This window comes from Panulirus ornatus, chromosome 37 (assembly GCF_036320965.1).
Source record: "Panulirus ornatus isolate Po-2019 chromosome 37, ASM3632096v1, whole genome shotgun sequence".
Taxonomy (NCBI): Eukaryota; Metazoa; Arthropoda; class Malacostraca; order Decapoda; family Palinuridae; genus Panulirus; species Panulirus ornatus.
In genome coordinates, this window is record NC_092260.1 from 11,169,183 (window position 1) to 11,196,331 (window position 27,149).

Genomic DNA, 27,149 nt, shown 5'->3' on the forward strand with positions numbered 1-27,149 from the left:
TGTGAACGAATATGGCCTTTGTTGTCTTTTTCCTAGCGCTACCTCACGCACATGCGGGGGGAGGGGGTTGTCGTTTCATGAGTGGCGGGGTGGCGACGAGAATGAATGAAGGCAGCAAGTATGAATTATGAACATGTGTATATATGTTTATGTCCGTTTATGTATATGTATGTATACGTTGAAATGTATAGGTATGTATATGTGCGTGGAGGGACGTGTATGTATATGCAGGGGTACGTGGGTGAGTTGGACCATTCTTTCGTCTATTTCCTTGCTCTACCTCGCTAACGCGGGAGACAGCGACAAAGTATAATAAATCAAATATATATATATATATATATATATATATATATATATATATATATATATATATATATATATATATATATGAACGTCTGATATACTTAAAGAGTATGTCTTTGTTTAAATCAATTTTTTTTTAACTATTCCCGACTGTCGCTGCGGACAAAATGAAGTCTTTCTCACTCTAAGGTGGGTCAAACCATCATGCCTTTGTATAAACACAAATGATCATGATCACGTTATAATATATTTTGTGCGGGAGGTGAACAGAGAACAAGGTTTACAGTGACAATACAGCAAAAGTAATTTCTCACAAAATGATACACAGTGATAATACAGCAAAAGTAATTTCTCACAAAATGACACATTGATAATACAGCAAAAGCAATATCTCAAAAAATTATACACATCAGTCGGTACATCTGCTCTCACACAGCCATCTACTTCTGTGTGTCCTCATTCCATCAATCTGTACATCTGCTCTTATAGAGCTATCTGCTCTCCTGTGTCCTCATTCCAACAGTGACTGCGAGTTTACCAGCCCTTTCCCATACCAACACAGTTAGTTATGGTCATATTCTCATGTTAAGAATCATATACTTAAGATTCTTACCCTTTTCAGGTAATCAAAATCCAAATTACATTCAGTATTAAGTCTTTAAAGAAAACAAACTGTATTCTACGCTTTCATATATAGTAAAAAAAATTAATGTATTTCCCATGATTCTCACTTAATGGCGTCGTACACTAGTGACGTTCGTGAATTTGTCTCAGCTTCTGTAGCGTGTCAATATCCTCGCTTCGTATATCTCGTCTGAAGACTGAGGTTCAATAAGAGACATCCTACAAAGCATTTTCTACGTAACGTCTTAACAGTTTGCTTTACAGTAATAGTACGTGTCCCTCCGCAGGGAACTGGCGGCAGCGGTATTACCCAGTCTCCTAAGAGAGCCAACCCATGTTCTTGGTATATACTTAAAGAATGCATGATGCCCTATACATTTCCAATGAGACCTACACTTCAGAACACACTCACACACATGGCAACTCGTTAAGGAGAGAATGTTTAGGAATATATAGAGCACCGACCACTAGGTCCTTTTGGGACTGTTTGCGGAAGTGGAAGAGATCAGAAACACAGAGATTATGCTGGTGGGAGTTCGTGTCTGTAATGGTCTGACACAAAGTAACAGAGCACTGTATTCTGTAAGGTTACAGAAAAGCTTCTGTAATATCCATATCCCGAGGGATTTGTTCTTCATCTGTAATAAATCGTCATGAATTCTGAGTACCACAATTAGCAACTCTCCTCGCCATCATTCTTACAGGCATTTCGTCTTTATGTTTCAGTCCCGAGGGCGCGGCTGGGAGGCTTGTGAAGGCCAACTGCAGCCCAACACCTCGATCTCCACAACCCTGCGCCGCTGTACAGACTGCCCCATCAATCCACCGCTCCATGACACGAACGAGTAAGATAAGATTACGATGTCGTTCAGCAAGTTAAGGTAAAGATATCAGCTTCTTCAGCACAGTCATTCCAGATAACGATTATTATGCATCTGAAGAGGTAGTGACGCCAAGCATCTCATGTGTAATTCGAAGCACCTGTTGGTATGCTAGCTACTATAACCTGCCTCCCTAGAGAAGATTCCAGCCGTGTGTTCTGTGTAGAACGATCCAGCAGAAGTAGCTCAGCAGACAAAGGCAGCTCGCCGAGAAAACCTAGTTGTAGGTCACTAAGCCAGTCAAGAGGTGGTGTTGCATGGGCCTCGTTTCACATTACATAAATTCCCACAGCTTTACAACTGACTGGAAATACATAATACAACTACTGCTTACAAAATTCATTGCACAGAGATGAGCATCATTCTTTATCTATAATACTTTATCCGATTTACATAGAGTGGATCAAGTGTAGACAGCCTCTCAGTTTACTTGAACCCATCCTCAGCTCATGTCCAGTATGCTTAGGTGAAACATAGACTTTCAGGCTCATAACGGAACTTCTTACTTTTCACTTTACATATCAACTTCACTCGTCAGGTGAGACTAGCGTCCCCATTCACACTCCACCTTCACACAGAAACCGACCTCAGAAACAGTTCCATCAAGGTCCTCATCTGAAGTACTCCCAGGCTTAATGAGTTGACTCAGCGCACCTATCTGTCTCATCTTTGGTCTACCTAAACTACCCTCCTCGTACTGTCACCCTTACTTCTCTACTGCGGTCGAGAAAACAAAGTAGCTTGATGCTCCTAATAAATCTCTCACAGCAGTTGGACCTTTGAGAAATCGGCCACTACCGTCACTGGCCTGGAGTATGTTTTATGGCAGCTGTACACTTTGATAGACAAAATGTTTCTCCTCAACACCTCGCTCTTTAATCATCCAGCCAACAGTACGCCAAGTAGTCAGGTGAGACCCGCACGTCCCAGGGCCCTCACTCCTAAGATACATTTAGCCTGTAAAGCACATGGTCAACAATCCTGCCACTTTGGTCCTCATGTCGCTGTTCATCTCGATCTTGGTCTCTACCACATCTCTGCCTCAGCCTCTCTCCGTTAATCATTTCACAACGACGTACCATCTAAACGAGATTTCATCCACAAGCTTTTCTGAAAACTTCGTAACCACGCACCTGTCTTATATCATTCGAGATTTATATCACTGTTAAAAAAGCCGCTCACGCATGCCTAATGGACACACTACACGTAACTTCTGTCTTCATCAGTACCTTCAAAATACCGCCACTTCCTCTCCCTTACATTATTCCCGTTCTCATCTTACCTCACACTGCCAACCTTACTCGATCGTCGCTCCCATATATCTAACCTACCACACATACAATTCTTCCTCGTTCATATCAATATTACCCTGGAACGATCCTTCTTGAAACTCAATATCCAATACCCTAACCCTGAACATATTTCCATCCTCTCTCACTCCTGCCTATCATTCAGGTGACATAACAGCAGCAGATGTATCATCAGTATGTAAGTGTAGCAACCTCCTGGTTCTTGAGCCATAGCCTCTCGGTACCCTGCTTGCACGCACCTCCCTCTTCAGCGCAAGAACACAGCGCTTGCCACTGACCACTCTTCGATTCACTTCGAATCACTCTCTCACGGACACAGTACATAAAGAGTACTCTATACATTCCCCTGAAAAGACAATGCAATTACCCAACTACCAGTAACAAAACTACGGTTCATAACTCTGTAATGCAGCAGTTAATCATGCCTCACAACGTCTGACGAGTATTACTCGCAGCTCCGCCTGGTGAACATCGACAGTGACAATCTCAGACCAAGTTACATTGCTCGACGTGCACTAAACCTCTCGACAACCCTCTGTAGTGAAGAGCATTTACTGTATGGAAGGAACAATCGGCCTAATAAAATGACACACATCCGTATATTGGGTGTCCGATTCATATATCATTTCTACGTTAACCGAGCATAGGCTCGACCGGTGTGACGGCGGGAATCGGAACATTGCGTCAGCTTCTTCTCCGTCGCCGTCCCACTAATCACATTACTGTAGTGGTCTTACTGCGGCCTTGACAGGTTTCCTAAGGGTGGGCGTTACTAAGGTAGCTGGGGAGGAGGGAGGAGGCTGTGTGGCACGGATTGGAGCACTTTAGAAACAATATTTGCACCAGTACCACGAAGCATAATGGAGTATAGCAAAGCGTCTCTCAAGAACTACGCTGTCGTAGTACTACAGAACTATACGAGCTAAACAACGGCCAATACAGAGTGTGCTAAGCCGGAAGTGGGCCTCCGGTCAGCTAATCTGCCCCTCTCACGGGATACTGTCATCCCATACACCACCTGCACGTAGGCCAGCTAGCGAGAAGCGTAAATCTACCGCCCGCAGCAAAGAGGATCGATCCGTCGCTTCTGAGGACGTGACCGGGACGACATTTAACCCCCCTTCCCCCCTCCTCCCCCCAAAAAAATGTTACTTTTGTAACGCATATTGAAAACTTTATACTCATAAAATCTCTGATGGTCCCTTCAGTTTTTCCATCAATGTCCACATAAATATGAGATTACGGATGTGGTGTTAACCTACAGATCAGGGTCTGGTGGGAATTCGCATCCGTAACGAAAGATAAGTCACGCTGGAAATGAAGACTCCTCTTTAGCGTTGCAGGTGAACACTTCACAATCTTCCGTCAAAAATCATACAGGTGTCAAGTCATGGCACGCTTGAGCGTTTAACAAGATTCGTACTCTTGGTATAAATCTACTGGCTATCTACAAGGGTTTTAATTAAGTCCGTCGGTTGATGGAATCTTATAAAAACACAGTGTAGTGGACATCCACATGGTTATCTACCCAACCTAAGTTATTCCAGCCAGTGTTAGACCAGCATACGGAAATGACAGACAATCAAAGAAGAATCCCAGTGACCCACATTGGTCAGCATACTCCTTTCAGATCATAAACGCCTCAAGGAATCATGTCCTGCACGACTGAGCTGTGCAACACAAAGGCACACAGTCCTGGAGGCTCCTCAAGAAGCTATAATCATGCAGTTAGTTGTGGCCGAAGACATTCAGCTCGGACTCCACACTCAGCTCACTCGCCAAGGCCTCTCTTCTTACCCCCGTTGCGAACCCTCGGTACAACACCTTCAATTAACATCCCACAATGATGATCAAAACACTGCCTTCCCAGTCCGACTCTGTAGTGACTCTGCATTCTGAGAGTTTACTGACCTCTCATAAGAACCCCAACAGGACCTTTCACCCTACTTCACTCTGATCTTCCTGTGTAATCTCATGCTGACCTCTGTCCACCTGACCTCCCAACTAACCTCTCCGTGAGATTTCACCCTGACCTCATACTCTGAGCTCCTGGTGACCTCTCACCCCGACCCCACACTGGCCTCTCATTCTGACCTCACACTGACCCTGTAACTTCTCCTACTGACCCTGAGGTTGTAACTTCTCTTACTGACCCTGAGGTCAGTAAAGAAGTTCATGACCCCAGAGCAAACCCTCATCCACTGCTACCAGACCTGACTCTTGACCTACACCATGACCTGGTATGTTAGTCATCCCAATGATAGCTTCGCTGGCGTCTCGACACTATAGCTTTCGTATTGTACAGCCAGGCACTCCCTGCCTGCTGTTCAGAGTCAGTTTTATGAACGTCACTATTCTGACAGACATAAGCTACAAAACTTTCCAGTATCAGTGCCTCTACCGTGAGTCGATAATTCTATTCGTTCAACCCGCTTTCTACACTTGAGCTTGCCGCTCGCCCCTTGTAATCCTACTCCCGTACCTGGAAGACGAACTAGACCATAATGTACACATCCTCGCTGACCTCCCTGTGTCAGGGAATAAGGTGGTGGCAGTGATGGTGGAAGCAGTGAGGCAAGTAGGTTAGCGGCAGAGGTAACACCACAAACGGTGGCCACAGGGTGAGTGGCAGCACTGAAGGTGGCGACTGTGAAAGCGACCGTAGATAATGTGGTGGCTATGAAGGCATCGACAGTATATAAGTGTCAGTAATGAAGGTGACGGAGATGGAGGTGCCAGCTGTGGTGGCGGTGTCAGGGAGGACACGTGCACGAGATGTCTAGCTCAGGAAAGGACTCCGACACGTGACCCGCTGTGGCCCGCATGCCCTCGCTCGGGGCACTCCACCCGCTCCCAGGCTGCAGAATGACAGGCTGTGCGCTTGACCGACACTCCCCCCGCGCGGATTGTACACCTACAGCATCAAGGTGTACATCTACTTCAAGATACACAATTTCCAACCTTTGTGTTGCTAGAATATAGTTCCTGCAGTTGACGTTTTGAGAAAGGGTGCTACGGATTTAACTCGACGAACAGAGTCATCTGGCCTAAGCTTATATAAGCTCATTAGCAAAGCTTGAGCCAGTAGTGTTAGTCCCGCTGTGGGCAGGCGTATCGGTAATCCCCGCAGGGTTTGTCTGCCAGCTATGCATGAAGTTGGTGAACCGGCAGTGGCGGAGCTGCCCGCGAAGGACAGACTGTCCACATAATAGGCTTTCCCTCGTCTGGTCTGCCTGCCCCCACCACCAACCACCACCATCGCCGCCACAACATACACGTGATCTGAAGACGTATAATGTGCTGCTTGTATTCCGAACGCTTGTCTAGTCTAGGGTACACATATTCATGTGCACACACCTCATGAACCCTCGACGTGCGATCGAACACTTGCGAAACAGTAAATGTTGGTGATGCGTAACCTGCAGGTGACTCCCGTGTGCTATGGTCCTCAACACGTAAAACGATGGCGCGCCAGTTCTGCTCAACTAAGGTATTCTGGATTTTCAGAGTGGAGGACAATCTTCTGGTATTTTTGCATTACATATGTTCAAAACATAAATCTGTCATAATTCTGCAGGTTTTAGGCACGTGCTAAAATGGCAGGTGTGGGATATCAGTAAGTTGTTGAATTTATGAGCATGTGAGAGGTTATTAGTCCAGAACCTGCTCGTGACAGGCTTATGAGCTTCGTACTAAGTGATCGAGTTGCAGCGGTTCACAGCAATGTGCTGCTGACCTGACCTACTGAATACCACATTGTAAATACCAACAACTGTTCCTGGCTGCCGCTGCTGCCACTGACATGACTAGGAAAAGCCAGCTGGTTCACTTATTAGGGACATCCTCTTCATGTAGAGGACACTTCCTCTTCTCTTACGTAGTCGGTATATCGATGACGCCTCTGTGCACGTACTTGTAGCCTCATCCGGAAGGAATCATATGAGAAAGTGGAACATCTGGACGCCAGATCACCACTACAGTGTTAACTCGTACAGGTACGATTGCCATTACTTTCTTTTTTTCCTCACTTACATAAGACGGTAGCACACCTACTTGCATAGTGTTGGACCTACTGTTCCTCAATCTTATCACTGATGTTCGGAGGCTGCTGTCCGTGGTCAGTAACACTGCTAGCTAACTGTTGAAAGATGGTGTCCACGGTCAGTGGTGAGAGATTTGTGGAAGATGGTGACCTAGATCAGTAGACATCATCAGATGATGTTTTGATTGGATAATAGAATTTAAGCTTATAAGCCAAGCACTGGAGCTTCTATGGCTATTCAGGACTCTTAAATGATGTTTTGAGGCTAGATTACAAGGTCGGTGGATGCTAAATGATTTTCCTCCTTGAGACTAGTTTCCAAAATTGTTTGCCTACGATACTCTTAAGGCCTGTGTTCTGTTTCCTTGTCACAAATAATTCATACATTGTCACTGGACGTTACAGTAGTAACTCCTGTATTCTACGAACCTACTGCAGTTTCCCAAGGTCACAATGCAATAGGCTGTATTCCTGCCATACTCACAAATGCAACAACGCTGACCCTCGCAGGAAATTATTTGACTGAAACTTCCGCCCACATGTCGAACATAAGCTGAAACTCATTATATCAAAATATATCGCATCAAATCATTTATAATCAAATGTCGGAATACCCTGTACATATATCTGGGAAAGTGCTTTCCCCGCACGAATGCAATCATGTTAATGACACTATGACACAATAGTGTTAGAAGTTGAGCACTTGGCTCTGCACATTATCACTTAAATGATTGCATGAGTACACTTACTGGCAAGTCTTCAGCCAGGACCCTAACAGGCTAAGAAACGTAACTGAGATTCTTAAACCTCAAACCTGGCGGGTCATAGATATAATAACATTTCTTCTTCCTTGCAGACGAGGGCGGGCAAGTGTGTCTCTCTCTAGAGTGGAGCCAGTCTCGGTGTACCCGGCCCACCCGCTGGTGATCCTTGATGACGTCGCGCCGACACTGCACCACTTGGGATCCCACTTATGAAGAGTTACAGTGACGACGGACACCCGAGTTCCTCCCCGTTTTCCATGGATGCTGAGGGTAACACCCATCTTGGTGGCCCCCCGCCGTCCACACATGACTTTTTCCACTTCCGACGTTCGACATTCAGTAACAGACAAGCGAGTTACGTAAACGATAACAGGGATAATGTCAGACTCTTGGAATACGAAAATGGTGAGGTTCAAGCCGACACATACATGCCAGGCCGTCATAAGTGCAGGTTCAGCGGATCGGAGAGAGGCTCTTGGAAAAACTTCTCCAACCCACTGAAACACGAGACAGCGTCGGGAATGCCGAACCCAGAGGTCCAGCTGTCTGAGGGTCCATGTAACGGGAACTGCAATGACAGACCTGGTGCATCAGGATCCTTCAGCACAAGAGGCCAGCAACACAGTAATGTTAGACTGGCCAAGTCACTGTCTGAGACAGTAACTGACAACATCAGAGACATGTACGAATCCACGAAGAATGAGAACAGGTTTAGTCCACGAAATTCGTTCGAATATTCGAACTATTTACGAGAGAACCAGAGTCCACCATCTGACTATCGAAACTTTAACCAGAGTCCACCATCTGACTATCGAAATTTTAACCAGAGTCCACCATCTGACTATAGGAATTTTAACCAGAGTCCACCATCTGACTATACGAATTTTAACCAGAGTCCACCATCTGACTATCGAAATTTTTCTCCCCGAAGTACTACGTCAAGTACTTCTGGTGTAGAGATGCTTGGCATGAATGGTGACAGAATGGAGATGATACCGAACACTACCAACCAGGACCATGCACCATACAGAACAACAGTCAAAATGCGTAATAAAAGGCGTGTCAATGTCGACATGAACACATCCTGGCCGTCCTCACAGATAGAACTCATGAAAAGACGTAGCGCCGAGATCTCCGAACTAAGACATGCGCTGGAAAGAAAGATAAGAAATCAAACTTCTAAATACAGTCGCCTTAGCTCGGATCTAGACAACTGCAGTAATGGCACGACCAACTTTGAACCTTACTCGGTAAACAGACGTCCTAAGAGCGCGTATGAATATCCCTACAGAGACAACGACCCCATGAAGGAAAACAAAGCACCATCACCTCCACTACAGAACAGCAACATCTGTGGCTACACGTCACGCCCAGTTGGCTCACGATACCACAGCAGAAACTCAGCACCCCCGAGTTCGATTGACCCCCGGAAACTCAAGTACCTGATGGACGACCACAGAAGATCCTCACCGTTCGGTGACCAGAAGATTTTCGGGCCATTCCTTTGCCAGAGATGCTCACACCCAATTAGTTTCACTCCACATGCACAACGAAGAACCTCAACTACCGTCTGTGACGAAGGCGAGGACGCAGACTCAGAGTATTTCACACCCCAGGGCTCGCCAGGACCCAGGATTTACCAGCCCATGAAGAAGACACGATACATGGAGGACGCCGAGGAGACGTCAGAAGGTAAGGCGATGGTGGTGTTAAATCTATGGGAATGGCATAGTGACATATTCAACGCAATAACTTTGTTCTCATTCTGAGGATAACTTTTTCAGTATATCATCAATATCATTTGGGGAAAACATCAACCAGGGTAATTCATGGCTTTTTGCATTCAAAAAAGTCCTATGACGTGAATAACTTTCATCAAAGGAAATGTGAAATAGGAAATAACCCGGTCGAATTTGCACCCAACCCAACCTAAACATTGTATCCAAGCTCAAGGTGTGTTCAAATAGCTTCAAAAAGAATACAAGGTAGACAGGAGTATGACTGATCTCTTTCTGGTGAGAAATGATATGGTAAGCACGGTACACAGTGTGCGGTCTAAGAGAGGGTTGTGAAGCAGCTTGCCAGACCATATAGCACCAATATGTAGCACAGTCTTTAACTGTAGTTGGTACAAAACTAGAAGCGTGAATGATAAAATTTGGAGGGTAAAAAACAAAAAGAAAGACAGATTGGAAACTTGATATCGTAAAGAAATTATGTGAGAATTTTTGAGAGAATCATAACCATTGCAAGGTGTACATTATTAAAGGCCACAAGTATGGTGGAATTAAGATTTTAAACAGTCAGTCGAGAAAAAAATGAGCGTTTGAAGGAAAAGCTAAATCTGCTAGAATACCGTGACGAATGGAGGGCTGAATACAAATTTCGTAAATATCAAATGTTAAAAAGGTGGTGCTTATGAATGAAAAGAAAAGGAATGAGGGTATAAAGAAAATAAAATTACCGTAGTAGAAGGCAATTAGGTGTAGAGGAGAGGTATGTGCTGTCGTGAGAGAATATCACATGAGTCTGGAAGAATGCTCGCGAAAAAGGATAATGTTTGTCAAAGTTGGAGAGGTTTGGTCGATAATACAGTAGCATTCGATGGAAGGAGAGAGAGGAATATATGCACGGAAGAGGAATACATTCTAGAAGTGTAAGTGAGAAGAGTACTAATGCCTTTAATGAATGGAAAAGCTAAGTCTGAATTTGGAGCTGAGCGGGAATTTGAGTAGTAGATATGAAACTACTGTGGAGTGGACCTGGACAATGTGTAAGAAACCATGAAAACGTGTCCTGTTCCTCTCCTCCTGCCACTGCATGTCATGTAGGACAACATCCACACAGACACACACACACACACACACACACACACACACACACACATTCAGACCATCCCAGTTTGAGTTCTGTAACCAATACCCTTAAACTGACATGACTCACGTGTTTCCCATTTGGATGAACGTGTACGACTTGGCGACCTCACCCGCCAGACCCAACTAAGCCGGAGTATGGACTGATCAACTACTACCCCAACTGCGACGCCACCATCTGGATCCGCTCCTGCACACACGAGGTCACCCAGCCTATCTCCGGAATCCAGATAGGTCAGTAAGGCAAACTAGACCTCATCTATTTTTCTTACCCAGTCCCCTTGTGTTTGAATAATCTAAATATCTTAGTCCTTATGATGATGGAAGCTTTGATCTTCCTGATCCTGGTATTCTGTCACATGATGGTAACGTCAGAGTCCGTCATGGGTACTGTAGCTTAACATGTCCTTTACTGATGGCAACCAGATTAAGGAGTGTATGTATACCGTCGTTCAGGTGTCATCCCCCGGTGGCTACGTGGTGCTTTGATACGCAATGGTCCCGGTCGTATCCAGGTGGGCGAGGAACAGTACAATCACCTCTTTGACGGCTCGGCTCTGCTGCACAGGTGAGCTGCTTGACACGAGGAATGTGGCAAAGGTAGGCGCCTTCATACCACGAGTATGACACAGGTGGGCCCCTTCACACCAAGAGTATGACACAGGTGGGCTCCTTCATACCACGAGTATGGCACAGGTAGGCTCCTTCATACCACGAGTATAGCACAGGTAGGCTCCTTCATACCAGGAATGTGGCACAGGTGGCCTGTTCACAACAGGAGTGTGGCATAGTTGGGCTGCTTCACACAGGGAATATTGCACAGATGGGGTGATTAAGACGATAAGTGTGGCATAGGTGGGCTGCCTGACACGAGAGGTACTGCACAGATGAGCTGCTGCACACAATGGCTGATGCTTATGGAAGGTGTCCCTCACAAGGGGTACCACACAGACGGATCGTCTCTCACGAGTTGTACTGTACAGGTGGGTCGTCTCTCACAACGGGTCTCGCACAGATGGGTAATTGTCTCTCACGAGGGGCACTGTACAGATGGATTGTCGCTCATGAGGGGTATGGTACAGCTGGGATGCCATATGGGAGATTTTCCTAGTACAGTAGGACTGCTGCCAGTGTGGTACAAAGGGAGAGTTTTATGTTCTAAGAGTAACTCGCTCACTATGATGTCAGTAGTATATTTACCCAGGACACTTAACGATATTTTCTTGAGAGTGTTAAGAGGCAAAGGAACAGGTTGCACATTACCTACTGTCACACTCAGCAATACACAACTTTAATCACTTCAGAAAATCCAAAACAAAGCACTAAGATTTGCCACAAAGATACCCTTGCACTCTAAAGACAGAACAGTTGGTGGACTGCCCACCAGCTGTCTCTCTCCCACTCTCCTTTCCCACAACTTTACCTTCACGTTATCCCACCTCTTCAATTCTTCTTCGGTTTTCAACAACAACAACAACAACAACAACAACAACAAAATGGTGCGGGTCAGTCACGTGGGTCCAGCTGATTACTTGACCCCAGAGCGACTGGTAAACCCTCTCTGGCGATGATTCAAACCGACGGTCTACAGCCATATAACGGTGATGCTTCAATAAAGTTGCGTGACATAATGGCGATCCTTATTGATCATAATCGGATCTTGTGCACTTGTAGAGGTTCATGTTGTACGATCCGATGATAATGGGTATAATACCTGTCTTTACATTTACACGAAGACTTTACAACGCAGAGTTATATTGTCTGTTTGGTCTGTATGTGGTATCATTTTCTTGGCTATGAAGGTCTACAGTCGAGCCCGAATTGCTGAACCGACTTTCTTTTCAGGAACGCACTGATTCAAGTATTTCAGGGTTGAGTTTGCTAAAATAAGAAAAAAAAATCATTATCTTACCCAACCCATCACTGTCATATCATATTTGTACTTGATATCAGAGTAGCAGTAAAAGACTTTCATCTTTCATCCACACGCCAGAGGAGTGTCAAGTGTCTTAAGCCTCTCTGACAACGGATCACAGCATTTCCCTTTACACAGCAAAGTTATTTCCCTGGTTCACAGTGCTCTTCCCTTCTGCAGGTTTCACTTCAAGGACGGTAAAGTGACCTACCAGAACAAGTTCCTGAAGACTCGTAGCTACCTCAAGGACACAAAGGCCCAGCGTATCGTCGTCAACTACTTCGGTACCAGAGCTCACCCGGACCCCTGCAAGACCATCCTGCAGAAGTGAGTGGGGATGCTGTTGCTTCTGCAACATGTGGTTCCTGTAGGCTATCACACTGAAGCTACTATGTCTCTCTGGATGTCAGCATAGCATCAGATAGATTTTCAGATATGTCTTCAAGGATCAAAACACGATAATATCTTCTGGTAGATGACAGTATTTCCTCCTGGCATGAAAGAAGTGAACATTTCTGAATAACATAAATGCTGGGTTCTTATATTTGCACAGTCCTATTCATTTTGAGCAACCTCACCCAAGTTCACCTTAAAGAGTTCGTAAAACAACCTTTATTTCTGATCTACAACAAAGTGGTGAGCCACCTAACCTGCACTCATGTTCCTCACAGCATCGCCAGCAAGTTCAGCTTCGAGGAGCACTTCACAGACAACGCTCAGATCAGCCTCTACCCGTACAGCGACGGCCTCTACGCCCTTACTGAGACGCCCTTCATGTTCCGCGTCGATCCCGACACCCTCAACACCCACGAGAGGGTGAGTGTATTCATGCTCTCAACACCTCACGATTATGTACTGACCCTCACCACTTGTGAACATTTCTGTGTGCAAATGACGCCTCCACAATCATGAAGAAGTAGTGCGTATACATCCTCAGTTCTGTTCATGGTTACGATCGTCATCATGCGAAACTATTTCTCCTCGCCCTACCTGCATACCCTAGACTGCACAGAGCAGCTACATAAAGGAGGGTATCAGAGATCCTTAACAATCTCCCTAGATAACAAGATTAATGTGACATTGTTCAGATTTTCAGAAAGTTACATTTCTAACTACTAAATCTTCATGTTGAATCGAAGTTAATGTATCCCAACGTATTCCTTATCACTACAGAAGTCAAAGTATATATATATATATATATATATATATATATATATATATATATATATATATATATATATATATATATATATTTTTTTTTTTTTGCTTTGTCGCTGTCTCCCGCATTTGCGAGGTAGCGCAAGGAAACAGAAAAAAGGAAATGGCCCAACCCACCCCCATACACATGTATATACACACACGTCCACACACGCAAATATACATACCTATACATCTCAATGTACACATATATATACACACACAGACACATACATATATACCCATGCACACAATTCACACTGTCTGCCTTTATTCATTCCCATCGCCACCTCGCCACACATGGAATACCATCCCCCTCCCCCCTCATGTGTGCGAGGTAGCGCTAGGAAAAGATAACAAAAGCCCCATTCGTTCACACTCAGTCTCCAGCTGTCATGCAATAATGCCCGAACCACGGCTCCCTTTCCACATCCAGGCCCCACACAACTTTCCATGGTTTACCCCAGACGCTTCACATGCCCTGATTCAATCCACTGACAGCACGTCAACCCCAATATACCACATCGATCCAATTCACTCTATTCCTTGCCCTCCTTTCACCCTCCTGCATGTTCAGGCCCCGATCACTCAAAATCTTTTTCACTCCATCTTTCCACCTCCAATTTGGTCTCCCTCTTCTCCTCGTTCCCTCCACCTCCGACACATATATCCTCTTGGTCAATCTTTCCTCACTCATTCTCTCCATGTGCCCAAACCATTTCAAGACACCCTCTTCTGCTCTCTCAACCACGCTCTTTTTATTTCCACACATCTCTCTTACCCTTACATTACTTACTCGATCAAACCACCTCACACCACACATTGTCCTCAAACATCTCATTTCCAGCACATCCACCCTCCTGCGCACAACTCTATCCATAGCCCAGGCCTCGCAACCATACAACATTGTTGGAACCACTACTCCTACAAACATACCCATTTTTGCTTTCCGAGATAATGTTCTCGACTTCCACACATTCTTCAATGCTCCTAGGATTTTCGCCCCCTCCCCCACCCTATGATTCACTTCCGCTTCCAAGGTTCCATCCGCTGCCAAATCCACTCCTAGATATCTAAAACACATCACTTCCCCCAGTTTTTCTCCATTCAAACTTACCTCCCAATTGACTTGACCCTCAACCCTACTGTACCTAATAACCTTTATCTTATTCACATTTACTCTCAGCTTTCTTCTTTCACACACTTTACCAAACTCAGTCACCAGCTTCTGCAGTTTCTCACCCGAATCAGCCACCAGCGCTGTATCATCAGCGAACAACAAGTGACTCACTTCCCAAGCTCTCTTGTCCACAACAGACTGCATACTTGCCCCTCTTTCCAAAACTCTTGCATTCACTTCCCTAACAACCCCATCCATAAACAAATTAAACAACCATTAAGACATCACGCACCCCTGCCGCAAATCAACATTCACTGAGAACCAATCACTTTCCTCTCTTTCTACTCGTACACATGCCTTACATCCTCGATAAAAACTTTTCACTACTTCATACAACTTACCTCCTGCACCATATATTCTTAACACCTTCCACAGAGCATCTCTATCAACTCTATCATATGCCTTCTCCAGATATATAAATGCTACATACAAATCCATTTGCTTTTCTAAGTATTTCTCACATACATTCTTCAAAGCAAACACCTGATCCGCACATCCTGTACCACTTTTGAATCATAGGGTGGGGGAGTGGGGGCGAAAGTTCTGGGAACGTTGAAAAATGTGCGGAAGTCGAGAACGTTATTTTGGAAAGCAAAAATGGGTATGTTTGAAGGAATAGTGGTTCCAACAATGTTATATGGTTGCGAGGCGTGGGCTATAGATAGAATTGTGCGGAGGAGGGTGGATGTGCTGGAAATGAGATGTTTGAGGACAATATGTGGTGTGAGGTGGTTTGATCGAGTAAGTAATAAAAGGGTAAGAGAGATGTGTGGTAACAAAAAGAGCGTGGTTGAGAGAGCAGAAGAGGGTGTTTTGAAATGGTTTGGTCACATGGAGAGAATGAGTGAGAAAAGACTGACAAAGAGGATATATGTGTCAGAGGTGGAGGGAACGAGAAGAAGTGGGGACCAAATTGGAGGTGGAAAGATGGAGTGAAAAAGATTTTGAGTGATCGGGGCCTGAACATGCAGGAGGGTGAAAGGCGTGCAAGGAATAACAGTGAATTGGAACGATGTGGTATAACGGGGTCGACGTGCTGTCAATGGATTGAACCAGGGAATATATATATATATATATATATATATATATATATATATATATATATATATATATATATATATATATATATATATATAATATATAATCACTTGCTATACAGATAGGCAGTGCATAAGGATAAAGTATTCAACATGGTATTCATTATCTGTCCCTAATGTCCCAATGTGTACACTGTGTGCTTCAACCTCACGCCTCTCCTGCAGGTGGATCTGACCAACTACATCGCAGTGCTCACGCACACGGCTCACCCACACATCGACAAGGACGGCACTGTGTACAACATCGGCCAGGGGGTGGGACCCCTAGGACCAAAGTATCACATCTGCAAGTTCCCCAACACCAAAACAGATTCCAAAGGTCAGTTCTGAAGCAGAAACTAACGTGACTGAGCTCCACACTATACCGTAAGTGGAATGATATATTTGAGAACCTGAGGTTGAATGTTGTACTCCAGAACCTTGCGTAAGTGCATTGTTATACCCCAGTATCTTGCGATAGTGAACTGTTATACCCCGGAACCATAAGAGAGTAGAATGCTGTACCCTAAAACTTTGATGGGAGAACTGTACACCAGAGCCTTGAGTATGTACGTGTAACACTACACCAGAACCATACGTATGTACGAGGAATAGTATACCCTAAACCCTCGCTGATGCAAGTGATACACAATACCCTAGAACCTTATGTTCGGAAGAGAAACACTGTTGTAACCCCAGAGCCTTACATACGTAAATGATACAACGCCCCTCATATCCTTCCGCAGTTAAGTGAAGCACTGTATCCAAGATCCTTACGTATGGGAATATCTTATTTTTTCACCTTTACAATCACACCAAAGTATATACTCTAAAATATGTATCCTAAATCTGAAAGCAATATCAAAAATCATATGTCGTCCTTTCCAAGAAAACGATCTATTTGTGGAAAACACACACACACACACACACACACACACACACATATACATATATATATATATATATATATATATATATATATATATATATATATATATAAGCTGAGAGTAACTGTGAATAAGAGGAAGGTTATTAGGTACAGTAGGGTTGAGGGTCAAGTCAATTGGGAGGTAAGTTTGAATGGAGAAAAACTGGAGGAAGTGAAGTGTTGTAGATATCTGGGAGTGGATTTGGCAGCGGATGGAGCCATGGAAGCGGAAGTGAATCATTGGTGGGGGAGGGGGCGAAAGTTCTGGGAGCATTGAAGAATGTGTGGAAGTCGAGAACGTTATCTTGGAAAGCAAAAATGGGTATGTTTGAAGGAATAGTGGTTCCAACAATGTTATATGGTTGCGAGGCGTGGGCTATAGATGGAGTTGTGCGGAGGGTGGATGTACTGGAAATGAGATGTTTGAGGACAAAATGTGGTGTGAGGTGTAATGCACCGAAACCACAGCTCCCTATCTACATCCAGGACCCACAGACCTTTCCATGGTTTACCCCAGACGCTTCATATGCTCTGATTCAGTCCATTGACAGCACGTCGACCCCGGTATACAACATCGTTCCAATTCACTCTATTCCTTGCACGCCTTTCATCCTCCTATATGTTCAGGCCCCGACCACCTAAAATCTTTTTCACTCCACAGTTCTACCTCCAATTCGGTCTACCGCTTCTCCTTGTTCCCTCCACCTCTGATACATACACCCTCTTTGTCAACCTTTCTTCACTCATTCTCTCCATATGCCCAAACCATTTTAACACACCCTCTTCTGCTCTCTCAACCACATTCTTTTTATTTCCACACATCTCTCTTACCCTTTCATTACTTACTCGATCAAACCACCTCACACAACATACTGTCATCAATCATATCATTTCCAATATATCCATCCTCCTCCGTACAACCCTATCTATAGGCCAAACGTCTCGCAACCATATAATATTGTTGGAACTACTATTCCTTCAAACATACCCATATTTGCTCTCCCAGATAACGTTCTCTCTTTCCAAACATTCTTCATCGCTCCCAGAACCTTTTTTTCTTCATCCCTCCACTCACTACCTTTTCTAATGTGGCCACCTCCCACCTTCCTTATGCCACATGCATCGTTTGGACATGTCATTACTGTTTCCCTAAATACATCCCATTCCTCACCCATATATAAGAACATGGTTTCTACAAATTCATCTTTTAGAGTAGAACCAGAAACCCTTTTTCTACAGCACGCGGATAATGAACGACTTCACAGACACTCACTGTGGTCGCAAGAACAGAAAATCACACAAGATTATATAAAGTTACACAATGGAAAGGTCATAACATCAGGCGTGTTAATTCTATGTTTGAGTTCGACATTACACAAGTTCTAAATCTTTGATAACACCGTAACGTTACTACCCATGCTAGGCAAGGTGAAGAGCCCCTTCGACCAGGCCCAGGTAGTGGGGTCGGTGAACGCCCGCTGGTTCCTCAACCCCTGCTACATGCACTCCTTCGCCATGACAGACAACTACTGGATCATCATTGAGCAGCCCCTCGTCGTCTCCGTCACCAAGATTATTAAGGTCATACTGAAGCAGGAGGCCCTTATCGATGCCCTTCAGTGGTGGGAAAAGGAGGTGAGACGAATGAATGACAATGAAAAATTCCATAGTGTTTCAAATACTGAAAGACTTTTTACACGGGATAACATTATTCATGCAAAACCTGTTTTCTTTTCTTTTTTTTTATCACAATTGACATCTACATATGTATATATATATATACATCTGTATGCAGAACTGGGTTGTTCTTACCTCAGCAAGAAATAGATCGTTTGACTTTGGCTGCCCAAGAAGCTGTGTTGAATATTATATTATTCCTTTTTTTCCAACTACATTCATATCCTACACCATTTGCCTTCCTCATACTCTCCAGGAGTTTTCGGCATACACGTCTTCAATTTCCATCCTTTTCTTTTCTTGCTAGGCAACCTCCACTATGTTCTTATCTATTCTTCTTCATAAGTTAAGGATACGACGACCAATTCATTAACCTCGAAACTAAATTAGCATATACAGTTTCTCTCACATATGTCTGGAGTACTGCTTCGGATGTTCCATGTTTGACCACGCGACCTGGTGTGATCGATGTGTCTGAGAAAGACCATCTGCACCAGCTGGACTGCTGAGGGAGGCGACGCAAGTGCGACAGACAAACAGACGGCTGTTGAAACCTTACTCATTCTATCTGTATCTACTTTAGTCAAGCTGACCACAGATGTGGTTTCTGATACCACAAACTGGATCGGAAGGATCGAAAGATCGGTTGCTGTTTGAATGCCTTTGTGTTCCTTTGAGCCTCTTGGCTGTTTATTTCACTCATGTCCATGTCTATATGGACTAAGAAAGTCATTCGATCTATGACCTGCCTTAAATTTGGATAGCTTTACTCTTATGAGGTCCTTCTTAAGGGTAATGTGATAACATGTATTGATGACGTATCTTCCTTACACCACGCTGAAGCTGTGTAACATTTTTTTTTCACACAGGAAGTTGCTTCATTTCAAAACATTATGAATTTTAAGACAGAACGAGTTAAACCTGAGATTTTGTAAATAAATTGGTCTTCAGCACCACTAAATCTATCACTAAATACAACAGACTACGCACAACATTTCAATAAAAACTTGGAAACGATAAATCATCCGATTTTTACACTTTGCTGAAACAGTAGCACCTTTCAACTTTGAGTCACACGACCTTGTGGCGACAGCTGATAACAAACCACTACACGTAATAATGACCTGACCTGACCCGACCCACAGACCAAGATCCACGTGGTGAGGCGGGACACTGGCTCAGTCACGTGCACCCAGTATGTCACGGAGACCTTCTTCTTCCTCCACACCATCAACGCCTACGAGGACAGAGGACACATCGTCCTCGACATCGCCGCCTACAAGAACGCTGAGATGCTCCACTGCATGTATGTCGAGGCACTCAAGGTGAGGCCAGAGGTTCAGTCACTTCAGATCTAGTACGGACTAATCCACTGTGTCCATTGTATTTATCAGCAAATAAGGAGGATGTATTATTTTCACTGTTGATGTACTTGTAATAATGGGGATCATTAGGTAGACCTGATCCATTCATATTCAAGATGATGTATTCTATTTGTGACGTTCCTACCGTTCTTACCCTTTCTCTGTTCTACAGGTATCATTTAGGCCACAACTCCCAAAAGTTTTGTTCATTTGTCCCATTCACTAAGGCCTCGGCCTAAGACACGCGGCCGTTGCTGCTTCCCACAGTTTTTGAGTGGAGATCAACCACACGAGGACTGGTAGTTATATCTCCTCCTTTTCTCCAACAACGAAAATTTGGATTTCTCTTCCTTTTTTTCTCATTTCCTTTTATTATTACCTTTGAAAGCCAGGCCTACAAACACATGAGAGCTCAGGATGATTTTTTTTCTGAATTCTTTTTCCTCAATGTCTTCATTTTTCAAACTCTCAACCGAGACGGCCACAGATAAGACATATCTCTGTCCGTGTATTGTCGACTGCATCAGAGAGAGAGAGAGAGAGAGAGAGGGGGGGGGAGGGAGGGAGGGAGGGAGGGAGGGAGGGAGGGAGAGGAGAGAGAGAGAGAGAGAGAGAGAGAGAGAGAGAGAGAGAGAGAGAGAGAGAGAGAGAGATACAATACAGGACACAATCAAAATCCCAGTTACAGTCACTCAGTATAATCATAACACTTCAATATATGATTGATTCCGTATTAACAAGAAGCTGTCTACAAAGCCACCTTATACTCGGAGTTAGATTCCCTTTATAAAATATAAAGATCATTTGACTGATAAGTGTTACCTCCAGCTAACATGAGATAGGGAGAAAGTCACTATGAATATCATCATGTACAAATCTACCGCCAACATAATATACCCACATATCTTTGTTTCAGGTCTTCACATCATCTACATTAGAACATGAGAAAGCAAAAAATCTGATTTTTTCCCCCCATACCTCATTGTCTATTACATGCAGAACGCTGCCTACGACCCAACGTACGCCCAGATGTTCCGGGGACGGCCCAAGCGGTGGGTGCTGCCCCTTCTGCCCAACAAAGACGCTGGCAGACACACCAACCTCATTACCCTCCCTGGCACCCAGTGCCACGCTCGCTGGGTCAAGAAGAACGTTGTCTATATCGTCCCAGAAATGCTTGCCAATATCGGCTGTGAGGTGAGGCATCTTGAGCCACTGTGTACAAATGCATCCTTCTTTACGTCAGGTTTCTCATACTATAAGATGGTTGACATTGTTTCTCTGATGATTTCACAAGAGAGAAATATATCACACAGTCGTTCTTTCTACGGTTCATGAGATGAGAAATGTAGAAATTAATTTGGATGATGGAGTTTACATAACTCAAGGAATGTCTATGTCTTCACAGACTGACTATGTTCATATTTTCAGTTCTTAAGGTTCTGAGGGTAAAGGATCAACATAATATAACATTTAGGAAAATAGTCACTTTCATACAGGATGTCTAGTCAGTGTTCTCTATAACCTCAATTACATCAACCCACATATCTAAATGAAAATGTTAGGTGACGGACCATCCAAGTTCTTCAGACACACAAAACACGGGAATCGAATTTGTTTTATTCATACTTGGTAACCGCTCTAGTTGTTGGTAAGAAAGAAATCCATCACCTAACTGATCTGTTCCTCACGTTGTAGTACTGGGCCTTGATAAGCAAGGATCTGCATAGCTAAAAACTAACCCGTGGTTCATCTTTAAGATTTCACCCAAAGAAAATATCTAGATTAAAAAAAAAATCCGGTTAATCTCTGCCTTGAGGTCAAAATTTGACTTGAAAAAAAAACTGTCCAAATCCAAAAGATGTGTAACACGTTTTGCCTGACAGGTGCCCAGGATCCACTATGACGAGTACAACGGTCGCTTCTACCGATACTTCTACGCCATCTGCAGTGACGTGGATCACCCAAATCCCGGCACGGTAGGTAAAACAGTGTTTGAAAATTATTCAGATAAATTACTTAATACGGTGATAATGTTCAATGAGTACATAAATGAATAAATGAAGTGAGAACAGTGAATGAGCCATTATTATTATCCAATAATGCATTTATCTAGCAAATTGTATGTGCCCTATAGTTTTGATGTCTGAAACACAATTGATGAGAAAGTAGTACTGAAATATGAATGTCTATTTGGAACACATCTGGAGTGAATGAAGAATCATATGATAATGTGCACATGAACATGCCGTCGTGTGCACTAGTTTCTAGTATTCCTTTGCTTTTTTTTTGGACACTTACTTCTTTCATATTTGTTCGCCGTTTCCCGCTTTAGTGAGGTAGCAACAAGGAAAAGACGGAGAACGGCCTAATTTGTTCAAGTTCACTTTGTCCTATGTAATGCATCGAAACCAGAGCAACACTATCTTCAGCCCAGTCCCACACGCCTTTCCTTGGTTTTCCCTAATCGCTCATGACATTGCCCTAGTTCAATCTATAAAGAACACATCGCCCTTGTTACCACAGCGCTCTAATGTGGTCTTTCCCATACACGCCTCACACCGTCCGACATATTCAAACCCCGATGGCTCAAAGCCTTTTCCACTCCATCCTTCCATCTCTCACTTTTCCTGACACTTTGTCCTTGAATGTTGTTTCCATCAAGTCACTTGCTACGGGGAAATTTCCAAACGAATGGAAGGTTGCCAATGCAACGCCGACATTCGAAAAACGTAACAAGTCACTGCCCAGAAGTTACCGTCCAAATAGTTAACGTCTGTAGTAGGAAAACTTATGGAAACCATCATTCGGGTAAAAACTGTCAACCGTTTAGAGCAGGGTCTCTCTCTCTCTCTCTCTCTCTCTCTCTCTCTCTCTCTCTCTCTCTCTCTCTCTCTCTCTCACACACACACACACACACACACACACACACACACACACACTATGCAAAATACGCTAAATTCCTCTCCGTCTGCAGCTGGTGAAGGTGGACGTGGTGAACAAGACGCACATGGAATGGAGTGAGGACAACGTCTACCCTTCAGAGCCAGTCTTCGTCCCGTCGCCGTGTGCTCAGGTACCACACTCGGGTCAGGGGAAGGATAGACGGGGGGGAGGCTCAGGTGCTAAATTCGGGTCAGGAGAGGTTTAGGTGGGAGGGGGGTAAGCTCAGGTACCAGGATGGGGGAAAGGCTCAGGTACCATACTCAGGTCAAGAGAAGAACAGGGAGAAGGCTCAGTCACCACACTCGGATCAAGAGGAGGATAGGCATGAGTCTCAGGGACAACATTCGGGTCAGGAAGTTGGGCAGGAGGCTCAGGCACAACACTCAGATCAGGAAAAAAAGGATAGGGAGGAGGGAACTAAGGAGTCGCACATCAGAAGACATTCCCTTTTGAAGATGGTGTTAAATGCAAACTGTTTACGTTGAAACAGAAGCTGACTGAATGGAATTTCTTGAAGAGTTTGTAATCACTCATTTTTTCCTGTAGGGTATCTGAGGTGCGTATCCAAACATTATCTGTCATATAATTTGTAATACTTAAGTTTATTACTAGAAGAATTATCAGAGCAGGGAAGCGACGTTCATTTCAGATGTCAGTGCTGGATATGTCTTTCATAAAATCATCGTACATAGTATAAAATAATCTACTGTCGATTATCAAACCAAAAACAGTCTTAGAATGTACCAACATCTGCAACAGGAAGAGGAAGAAATAGACAGAACAACTGAAGATTTGAATACCTGCTTTCCCTTTATGCGAGCTTATGTACGCTTGTGATATGAGCCTAGGTTATAATCCGTAGAGCCGTTCCAAACCTTTGTACGTTATCTTGTCAGTTTTCCCGCTATCTGAGTGAAGATTACGTGTTTGTACTCGTCGGAACCCAACGTACGACACGATAACCATTAACCATAGAAAATGACTCTCTCAGTGAGCGATGCGTATAGGAACAGCTGGGTGTCAAGCTGTCCATCTTCACTATGCATTCCAAAAAACGTGGGATGACTCTTGGCAAGGATTTTCCTCCCCCCAGTGTTCAAACTTTAGTGTTTAACAATATGAATATCCCATTTTACATCTTATTTCTGGTAGAGAATATAGAATTTATGGCATGCTCTGTCTCGTAAAATAATATGATGTTCCAGAATTAACTATGTGACAGCCAGAAAAGTCTCTCAAAGTTAAAAATTTCAGGAAAACCTCCATCTTATTCGTTAGATACATGTCTTCACCATATCTAGCTTCGAACGAAACTATGATATCAAGTCTAGGAGGCTATGACCTGACCAGACTCCTAGCTGAACTCCTTCCTCTTTCCTATCTCGGACAGCGTGAGGACGAGGGCGTGATCCTGTCGGCTCTGCTACGGGCTAAGGGACTAGACCAGCAGGTGTGCATGGTGATCCTGGACGCCTCCACCTTCACGGAGCTGGGCCGCGTGGAGTTCACGGCTCCTGGACCTGTGCCCAAGTGCCTGCACGGATGGTTCGTGCGGGAGGGAACACTCAAGGTTCATCCAGACAACCAAGACAAGAAGGCCAACCAAGAGAGATAAGTGTGGGTAACCGAGTGTTCCTGAGAGAAGGGTTGGTAAAAATGAAGCTATGTTATCAAAGTAATTATACCTTCATTTAAAGCTCTGTTAATCACCCTGTGAACAAATGTGGCCTTTGTTGTCTCTTCCTAGCGCTACCTCGCGCGCGCGCGGGGGGAGAGGGGTGCCATTTCATGTGTGGCGGGGTGGCGATGAGAATGGATGAAGGCAGCAAATATGAATATGTACATGCGTATATATGTATATGTCTGTGTATGTATGTATATGTATATGTCTGTGTATGTACATATATGTATACGCTGAAATGTATAGGTATGTATATGTGCGTGTATGTACATACATGTGTATGTGGGTGGGTTGGGCAATTCTTTCGACTGTTTCCTTGTGCTGCCTCGCTAACGCGGGAGACAGCGACAATATATATATATATATATATATATATATATATATATATATATATATATATATATATATATATATATATATAACATCCAAAACATAAAGTGAGGAACAAAAACCTTTGACCTGTACAAAAACATGTATAAAAATTTCAAAACTGAGGCCAAATTTCATTTTCACAGATAAACTAGGTATATATTTTTTATCATAAATCTTAAAGGGATCAATATATTTGAAGAACAATATATACTGGGATTATGTGTAAATGAATCTTCAGTGAATGATTAGTACCTTATTGGAATATCTGCTCGAATAATGACTCTGTTGCCTCTGAAAGAGACTTGCATTGGCTGCACACAACAGCCCTAATGATGAACAGTGAGCGATGGTAACGTGCGAGGTCCTCAGTGCACTTCCCCTTATGAACAGTTTTCAGTAAGATCTAGTAACGTGTGAGAGATTCACTGGAGCTCTACTGATGATCATTCTTGGATGAACTTTACTGACAAACGAAGTGCTCGGTACAGCTCTCGTGATGGACTGCGTCATCAGGTGAGCTCACTGTAGATGACCTACATCTGATATGTTGACAACAACGGTCAGTAAAGTCTTCTTTCCTATGATCCCACTTTTTGTGGAAATTCAAGTATCTTTATGATCAGTTTCAATCTCTCGGGGTACATTTCAGGAAATTATTGTCACTACTTTGGGTAATTATAGTTTTATACTTTTAGATATTTTGTATATACTTAGGTGAATAAACAACATAACTTGCAACATCAGTTTCTACCCTAACACTGCACACACATCTTACTCATTCTACGAGTAACCATGTTTCTCCGAGAGTGCACCAAGATAGAAACGGAGAATTCCCCCACCATTACACAGTTATGGAACATGCATCCTTAACCCTAGTGGTGTCACTTATGGTGAAAATATACATGATAGCATTATGAATTTTCTAACTTTACGTGTGGACAGATGGCACAAACGCAGTTCATTTCGTGAGTTTAGAGCTGCACCTGATGCTGCTGATGGGCAAGTCATACTGTACGAATTTAGCTAAAATGGACCCAAGTAGACAACTTTTGCACTGGTTTCATCGTTGCATCACAAACAGAAAGTTTATTGTATCGTTTTATAATTACAAAAGATAAGTCAAGGATATGCCGTTGGTATTCCTCAATACTAACTACCAACTAAAACAACTTCTAACACCATCTGCCACCACTACCAACACTATTGCTAGAGCTAACAACAAACCATGACCATCACCAACATCAAGTAACACATCAAGCGAAAGCAGCTGCCATCACAACCACTCACTAATATCATCAGCGGCTACCATTACCACAACTAGCAACTATCACTAATATCCCTATTACTACTACTAGCCAATACTCTCATAACTACCAACTACCACTATCACCACCAAATCTAACACTCCCTCCAACAGCCCCCTCCACTTCCACAACATATGTTTACTTCAATCACTCAACACCATTAGCCAAGAGCAACCACCTGCGACCACCACTACCAGGCGCCAACCACAATCAACACCAGTAGCCATAACAGGCAACAGCATCAGTCATCACTAAAAAAGAATTATCCTCTGGTAAAACCACTACCTACCACCAATAACCTCCAACCGGTAATTTCCTTCACCTAAACTACCATTACCCAACACTATCACAACCAGCGTCAACCACAGCTACCATCTGTCAACATTACTACAACTAATGATTACCACAGCCTTGCAAATAAAACCAAACACCACCACAAGTATCATTAACCCACGACTACCTCCACTGAACAATCACCACGCCCCCTCACCACCTCACTACTACCTGCACCCGGGGTCATCACAACCCTCCAGTTACCACAAACCCTCTCCACACCCATCATCATCCACCACTACCAGGAGGGTCACCACAGCCTTTTGCATTCATTATCATATATCACCATCGAAGCTACCACTGGCCACCACTGTCAACAGCATCAGTACAATCCTGCAGTCCTTACCTGCTATCATCACAACTACGATTAGAGACCACT

General features: G+C 43.8%; 1 protein-coding gene across 1 annotated transcript in view; it reads left to right on the top strand.

Moving 5' to 3' along the window:
* LOC139760498 (uncharacterized) overlaps positions 1–25,199 on the top strand; it is a 34,266-nt gene extending 9,067 nt beyond the window's left edge. The window contains exons 2-14 of the mRNA XM_071683784.1: positions 1,654–1,772; positions 8,017–9,616; positions 10,918–11,031; positions 11,254–11,365; positions 12,893–13,039; positions 13,384–13,528; positions 16,352–16,505; positions 18,517–18,728; positions 19,916–20,095; positions 21,134–21,331; positions 22,021–22,113; positions 23,112–23,210; positions 24,471–25,199. Of these exons, the coding sequence (XP_071539885.1) occupies positions 8,134–9,616; positions 10,918–11,031; positions 11,254–11,365; positions 12,893–13,039; positions 13,384–13,528; positions 16,352–16,505; positions 18,517–18,728; positions 19,916–20,095; positions 21,134–21,331; positions 22,021–22,113; positions 23,112–23,210; positions 24,471–24,695 (3,162 nt within the window). The 5' untranslated portion in view covers positions 1,654–1,772; positions 8,017–8,133 and the 3' untranslated portion in view covers positions 24,696–25,199. The remainder of the gene's footprint in view (positions 1–1,653; positions 1,773–8,016; positions 9,617–10,917; positions 11,032–11,253; positions 11,366–12,892; positions 13,040–13,383; positions 13,529–16,351; positions 16,506–18,516; positions 18,729–19,915; positions 20,096–21,133; positions 21,332–22,020; positions 22,114–23,111; positions 23,211–24,470) is intronic.
* Positions 25,200–27,149: the final 1,950 nt, after the last annotated feature.